The sequence below is a fragment of the Marmota marmota genome, unplaced genomic scaffold (assembly GCF_001458135.2).
Source record: "Marmota marmota marmota unplaced genomic scaffold, marMar, whole genome shotgun sequence".
In the NCBI taxonomy this organism is placed as follows: Eukaryota; Metazoa; Chordata; class Mammalia; order Rodentia; family Sciuridae; genus Marmota; species Marmota marmota.
The window spans coordinates 10,475,575-10,483,383 of NW_026000093.1; the positions used below are offsets into that span (position 1 = coordinate 10,475,575).

Genomic DNA, 7,809 nt, shown 5'->3' on the forward strand with positions numbered 1-7,809 from the left:
TATATATACACACACACACACACACACACAAACATACACACATACACACACACACACATTAACCTCTAATTTTGTGGATTTAGGAGGAAGTACATTTTAAGAAAAAAGAAAGGAGCCAGCTTTATTATCATTACTGCAAATACAGTCTAGCATACAGTGTGGGGTAACAAATATCTGGGAAAAAAATCAGGAATCTACGCTACTATCCAGATTTTCCAAAATATGACTATTTAATGTAATTAAGGGGATAATCCCTATGATCAAATTGTAAATGCCCTTCCTATTTAGATAGGATAGCTACCTTTGATACTGAACTTTGATGAACAGTCACTTACCAAAGGATCTGGGTAGATTTCTGGATCTAAATGCATTAATTGTGGGTAAAGAGCTATGATGTCATCTTTTCTGATGTTATAGGAACCTTCCTCCAGGTGCAAAGTGAAATCCTCCTTAGCTGTCCGAATGTTCAGGGAGGCACTGGAAAGCCTCAGAGCTTCTTTGATGATGCTATCTAAATATTTTAAAAGAAAGAAAGGGACAAAAGGAGAATGAAAAAGAGAACCATTTGAGTATTTGAAACCCATATAATGCAGAGTTTGAAACACTTCTGACATCCAACAACATGAAAATGAACAAAACATGGAAGGCTGACCAGAGAAAAACTTCCCACGCTCTCTTTCTGTCTCTACTAGGCTGTTATCAATGACTCACTTGTGTCTGAATATATTTTTGATCCGATCATCCAAGTTAATTTTTTACAAAGATACAACTTTCTTGGTCATTAGTGGGACTACATTTCTATCATTTTTAAGAAAAGTAATCTTGTTTTTCTGTGACACTTAACAGATAATACAATTGGGAAAATTAATAACCAATTTTATATGAATTATTCAAAGTTTTCCACTTTTGAGATTTAAGAGACTGATAATATTTTTTACATAGAAATGTTTTTCCAGGTGTTTCTTGCCATATTAATCAGGTTACAAGAATTCTTTTTTATCCATAAACTATTTGATAGTGTATGGTGATGCTCTGTTGCTGGGCAAAGGCATAAAAGGGACACACAGAATAGCTAAAATACAGAGTTCTCAGGAAAAGTCCAGCCTGGCCTCCAGTTCCCTCACTGTCATGTTGTAGGGGTTCATCACATGACTATGTATAAAATCACACAAGATCAACTCTTTTTTTTTTTAACAAATGAGAAAAGTAAGGCTCCCAAAAGAGAAATGACATGTTAAACTTCCCAGGTTGGGCAGAGGTCAACCTAAGCTTTTCTTCTTCTCCTTTCTGGTAAACTGCCCCTCAAAGCATATCTTGGTTTCTTTCCTTTAGTGAAAAACATTTTTAAAGACCATTCTTACTATAAACACATAGCACTTTTGTATTTCTATACAATGCAGAAGGACAAAAAGAAGAAAAATCAAATAGCATTCAACACCACCAATCAACCTATCTAGTTAATTATGGTTTTTTTTGAAGGCACTTTGTCCCCTGTTATTTCATGCAAAGGAGTGACACGATTGCTCTAACTGTAAGATTGCTATTGAAAGGAATAATGAGAGCTACAGGATTATAGGGTGGTGATTGAGAGTATGCTACCAACAGTCACCCATTAGTGCTGCCATGCAAAGCTCCCCACATTCCACCCTCACCGGGCTCAGCCTCTAGATGTCAGTTTCCTCTCTTGGTTTATAGAAATAGCAATAATGTCTAGTTATAGGATAGTTATGAGGATTAAAAGAGCCAAATTGTATAAAATTATTTAGCATAATGTCTACAACTCATTTAAGGGCCTGATATATGCCGACTGTTAGGACACAGTAGAAGGAACGTAGAGTAGCAAGCACACCTAGGACTGGCAGGTCATTTAGTTGCATTTGATTCAAATAAATAGGATCGCCTTCAAAACTGATTTTTTGACCAGCCTTCTCCAGTGCTTTATTCACTTCTTCGGTAGCTGCTTTCCTTGCTTCAGGATTCCTATTAAAAATTAAGATAAAATAAAAACACACAGAAAATAAAATTTTTTATACTTGGAGATCTGCAAGCAAATAGACATTTTCCTCTTCTTTTACTGAGGTGATCAAGGTACCAGAGACGGTAGAAAAGGAATACTCCCATTTATGTGTACCGTATTTATAATTATGTTGATGCCCTAGGATCTTGGCAAGAATTGTGCCTTAAAAGGGCCTTGTTACATCAGAGTAAATTTGGGTCAGTTCTCTATAAATAAATAATTTTAATAAGGAATAAACAGTAATTTAGAAGAAAAATTGCCTCTAAGATAACAATTACAGAGTTTTGGCTGCATTCCAGATGAAAATTTGAATTTACCTCAAAATTTTGGCATTTTCATTTACATTAAAATTTTGGAATGTGAAGTGAAGCCTGTTTCACTTTAGTGCATGGAATTTTGTTGGAGCCTCAGTGAGCTTGGGGTTCTGTGTTACATAGTTAAAGTGAAATGAGTTTCAGAAAGGTTTGAATGAAAAGTATTTGTGTGAAGATGATAAAGTATGGTTATCATTACCTATATATTGATACTAAACTGGTATTGTAAACTTACTGTAAATATGTGAACTTATTATGGTCAAATAATAAGTCAGCAAAATAAGATGTAGCCATGTCAGTCAGTAATCATTTAAAATATAGTCTTATGATGATGAAGACTGCACTTGTGGACTTAAAGTTAATGTCATGAGCAACAGCGTGGGATTAAAAGCAAGGACTCTGGGCCAGTGGCCTGAATTGACCCAGGGCCAGCCAACCTGAGGCCTGTGGCTTCAGTGACATCCCCTTTCTTTGAAACTGCTTCTACAAATTGCTGTTCACGCTTTTGGGAGCATTGAATGAGCTTGTATGTGTTAAACACTTACAAGCATAAGTTATATTCTTGATTGGTGGCATGAGAAGGTACTATGAAGCTTCTTTTTCTCCAAAGGTGAAATGGTTGAAGTTGGGCTTTCTACCAGAATATGAAAATAAATAGGTAAGTGGCTAGTCACCTGATCATTTGAAATAAGCTCCAGAAAGTCGCTGGAATGGTGTTTGCTTGTGATGCCCACAGGATGGCGAGGTGGGTCTTGGCCTTCTCCAGGTCATCAAAGGTGGAGAGTGTGTCATTCAAAAACATGCGCAGGCGGATCAGTTCTGAGACCTGGTCCCTCTTGTGAAGGTTCTCATGCCTCAAGCCCTCGGCCAGTTTTTCCCGGGCTTGGTAAGCCGTTTTGAACACATGAATGGGGAGGCCTGCTGCCAGGGCTGGAAAGACTTTGTCAAATTGCTTGAAGTTGTCAAGGTTTTTTAGAATAAGGGCACTTTGTGTATCTTGACTTGTAAGATCTCTGCCAAACAGAGTTAAATACCCAGCTTCAAACATTACTCGGTAGCAGAAGGAGTACATCCCTTCTGTCACCCATGCACTGCTCTTTGATTTAAGAAGGAATGGAGGTCTCAGGATAAGTTGGAGGTTTTCCATCATGGTTTCTGTGAGGGAATTCAAGGCATGACCCTGCAGGGTTTTGATGAAAGTGTCATTTATGTTTTCAGTGGTATTTCCATCACTTGGATCAATGCTTCTGTGCCCAAAAGCCTGACAAGAAATAAAACGTGAAAAAAATTAACGAAAACTCACCACGTGTTAGTGAATGACTTAGAAATACATTGGATGCTTTCATACTTCTCTACTTGACCTCCTCAAATACAATTTGATAGTACTTTGCAAAGAAATGACTAAATCATATTTTTCCTTTTAAGGCTAAGTTTAAATCTCAGTTTTTCAGTGAGAGTACTCCAGACCACCCCAGTCATCTATTTCTTGTTACTGAACTTATTTGCTCGCTAATTTGATACTAATCAATATTATTTCTATTATTCATTCTTTGTTATATCTTTGTAGATGCAGTTTAATCACACCTCCATCTACTTAGTGGCAAAGACTGTCTAATATCTCTTGCAGAAACTCAGTAAGTATTGATTTTTTTTTTCCTCTAAAACACTTTCTTAGATAACATCTAAATGATGCTTAAATATCTGTTGAGTTTCTTAACAAAATGGAATGTGTAGTGTGAATATGGCAAAGCAACTGTTGGATGTGAAGTTTTCCATCACATGTATTCTTCATGTTATATAGACATCACTGATGTGATGAGTTTGTACCTGTCTTATTGAAACAGTGCCATCTGCCTCAGTAAAACATTTAATTATTATTTCATTTTCAGTATCTGGTTAACAAACGTCAAATATATATCTAGTTTGATTTTTTTAATAGGTAATACTAAGAGGCTGTAACTAATTTGATGTATTTTTTTCTAATAATCTCTACAATAGGGTAATTCTCTAACACTTCTATCCAGCAATCTAAAAACAACTTACTAAATAGGTGTATATATTAATAAATAGGAAATAAACAGAATGCTGTATAAATGCAAAATAGGTTACCTTTGCAGAAGTAGTAAAGTGAAACTTTTTCCAATCAAAATACTTTCCATGGCACAACACCTTATGGTATGACAAGGAATTGGTAATGAAGTGGACATATTTTCCCATTAGTTTACAGGTAAAAACATGTCCATGTTTCCTTTGATTTGCCCTGAGGAACTCAAGAGGATTGGCCCCAAATTTCAGAGCACAGCCTAGGTATGGAATCAACCCATTCTCCAGAGGTGGTTCACCCATTCTCCTGAAAGACACAAATGTATGACAGATATGGAAAATTACATATTTTGGTTACTTTTATATGCCGGGTTTTCAAATTTCTACCTCTGAAATTTCAAAATTCTATCTCTGAATTTCAAAATTCTATCTCTGAATTTCAAAATTCTGCAGTTTATAGGTACTTCTTTTGTTGATGGGGCCCTGTTCTTTTACTAAAATAGAACATTTTATTAACCTAGTCACCACATGATACATTGTTGAAAATGATTATTAAAGTCATCCATCTAATTTGTCATTTGTCATTATAGGATCATTAACTATAATGCAATGCTCTGTCATGCTATCTTAAATGTTTTTACTAGAAAATGTAAACTTATTGTCTTCCAGCATAAACTAATGTCCTTCAGAGGATAACAAAATATGAAGTGGCATTTTCTTATTGTGAAGGTGAGTAATCTGATTGAAACTGGAAATGAACAGGACTGCATTAAAGTACCTCAAAGAATGAAGAAACTTGCAGAAGGTAGACAACACATAGCAGTCCACAGAGCTGAAGATCTGCTGGAGGTTATTCTCGTTTTGAGATTGACTTAATAGAAAATATCTACGTGCCTTCCCCCTAACCACTCTTTGAACCATTCAGAAGTTAAGTATGGCTCTGGATTTATATTTCTTGAATCAATTGTAAGTCAGTGATAACATACAAATGAAGTATGTTATATACACATTTAACAGTTTCCCAATCACCATGGTTGATTGACATAAAAAAAAAAGAGTAATAGAATGATTAACTAGGGCTCTACGTTCTTGCCCAGGCTTTGGCTGAGTCTGTGCACAAAAACTAGCTGAAAAGACAACACTTATTTAGTCAGAGTCCCTGTCTAATCCTTGCGATAGAAAGAAACCCTTTCCATTGCAGATTTCCAAATGCCACTGGTATCCCTTGGGCTTGCTCTGTACATGTACACCTGAACACACACAAAGATCTTACAAATTTTCTTTCAGTTGTGTTTAACAAAGTATATACATTACCACTGGTATGTGTCAATACTGAAACGGGAAACTGTTATAATATATTTTGTTAGATTTAGTAAAAAAAAAAAAAAAGATATCACTTAAAATTTTAATGTGAAAATATCAAGAAGTATTTGTGTATAGAAAACCAAATTTATTATATTGTATAATAATTTATTGTATAGTAAAAGAACATCAGATAAATGAACTAAAAGATAACTTAAAGAACAAAAAAACTTTCCTTACCTTCTCCTTATTCCAAAAATAAGCCATAAATAACAGCACATTGTTAAAACAATTCCCCAGATCAAAAATATGGTTATCATTTTGCAAACCTAATGAAAATCTCCAAAGAAGGAGAATCTATGATTTGAGAGATAAGGAGGTCCCTGAACAGAGACTCAAACTATTCTTTTTATACCCAATAACTTAAACTTGTATGACCAAAGCAAACAATCAATCATTTGTTCATCGTATTAGGAAAAAGAAAAAAGAGGGGGGTATTAACTAACCTTTGAACTAAGTCCATAGTGTCAGAAGAGGTTCCAAAACAATCAGAGACCTGCAATACTTGATAAGCTGAAGGTCTTTCAAACAGATGTTGACTTAACATTAGGACCGGGGGACAAGAGCTAAGGTTACAAATTTGATATTTCTATAAAAAGATCAAACCTATTCAAGTAGAACAAATCTAATTAAGTTGTAAAATATAATTTGAAGAAAAACAAGCATAAGGTATTTATCAAGTAAGTGATTTGATTTGTTAACTTCTGAGGAAAAAATTAATTTAAATGATTTTCCAGAAAGATGCAGCAAATAAGTTCAAAGGAAAGAACTGGGTGGACACTTTTCTTGCTTCATGTTTCAGTGCTTTTACAAACTCGTAGATATTTAACACAGATTGAAACATGTTACTCACCTAACATCATCAGGAAAGAAGCGTTCCACATAAATGCACCTTCCCAATAAACACAGCTTCAAACTTTATCATTATTCATAACCAAAGTGTGTATTAATTTTTCTAGTCATTTAGTAATGTGTTTTAATTTAAATAATTTAAAATTAACTGAAATGTATCTTGGTAAAAAGTAAATATCCATTTACAATTTACCTCATACTATTCCCAGTCAGAAGTAATCACTGTAAACTGTTTGACATATATCTTTCCAAATTTTAACTTTTTTTTTTTTTTTGCAGTATTGGGGATCAAACTCATACATCCTGAGCAATCACTCTGCCACTGAGCTATAACCACAGTCCACTATTTAACATAAATATTAATTGAACATTTAATTATGTTACCAGATCTCTTCCAAGGTATTTTGACTAAAATTATTAATGGTATAAACAGGTTCCCTGCTCTCATTGGGATGGTATTCCAGTGGTGAAATAAATGATAAAATATATATGAAGAATAAAATAAAACAGAGTGGAGAGCTACTAAGGGACAAAGATAACTTTCCTGATCAGAAAAGTCCTCTTGAAATTGAAATCTAAATGTCAAAAAGGAATCACACATGTGAACATCGGAATAACATTCTAGGAAGAGGGAAGAACAAATGCCATCCTGAATTAAGGATGAACTTGATATATCTAAGAACTAAAAAGAAGGACAAAGAGATTAGACCAGAGCAAAATTGGAGAATGTTGATTCAGATATAAAAGACATAAAGATTGGCAAGAGCCAGTTTGTGTAGGGATGTTTGGAATGGGGAAAGAGGTTTTGGAGGGCAACAGGTCTGAATATGATTTGAGACATTTGAAGATCTCAAGTTTGGGAAATCTACTAGAAATCCAAGGGTCAATGTCAAATTAGCAATCCAGAGCCAAAGACCAAGCAGAAGGCCAGCATTGGAGATATAAATTTCAAGTGATTAGCATTTGAATGCTATCTAAAGCCAAGAGGCCCTAGGAGATTACCTGGTGAGAAAGTAATGACAAAGATAAAGAATTCAACACCAGGCCACAGAGCACTCCATTCACAGAGCTCAGAGAGGTGAAAGAGAAGAGAAGGATCTGTAAGAACCAGGAGGAAAACTCAAGAGAATTTTGAGTCACAGAAAGCAAAAGTAGAATCCATTTGAAGAAAAATGAGTGATTAACTATATTACTTGTTACTCTGAAGCAACTAAAATGATT

At 34.8% G+C, this 7,809-nt stretch overlaps 1 protein-coding gene and 1 long non-coding RNA gene across 2 annotated transcripts in view; one reads left to right on the forward strand and one right to left on the reverse strand.

Annotated features, from left to right (window-relative positions):
* Positions 1 to 6,072, reverse strand: part of LOC107142406 (cytochrome P450 7A1) — a 7,709-nt gene extending 1,637 nt beyond the window's left edge. The window contains exons 1-5 of the mRNA XM_015485813.2: positions 5,917 to 6,072; positions 4,441 to 4,681; positions 3,006 to 3,592; positions 1,850 to 1,980; positions 336 to 511 (exon numbers count right to left, since the gene is read on the reverse strand). Of these exons, the coding sequence (XP_015341299.1) occupies positions 336 to 511; positions 1,850 to 1,980; positions 3,006 to 3,592; positions 4,441 to 4,681; positions 5,917 to 5,996 (1,215 nt within the window). The 5' untranslated portion in view covers positions 5,997 to 6,072. The remainder of the gene's footprint in view (positions 1 to 335; positions 512 to 1,849; positions 1,981 to 3,005; positions 3,593 to 4,440; positions 4,682 to 5,916) is intronic.
* LOC125610553 lies at positions 2,765 to 4,638 on the forward strand. The gene is made up of 3 exons (XR_007340548.1): positions 2,765 to 2,989; positions 3,899 to 3,965; positions 4,552 to 4,638. It is a non-coding gene; the product is annotated as an uncharacterized LOC125610553 (long non-coding RNA).
* Positions 6,073 to 7,809: the final 1,737 nt, after the last annotated feature.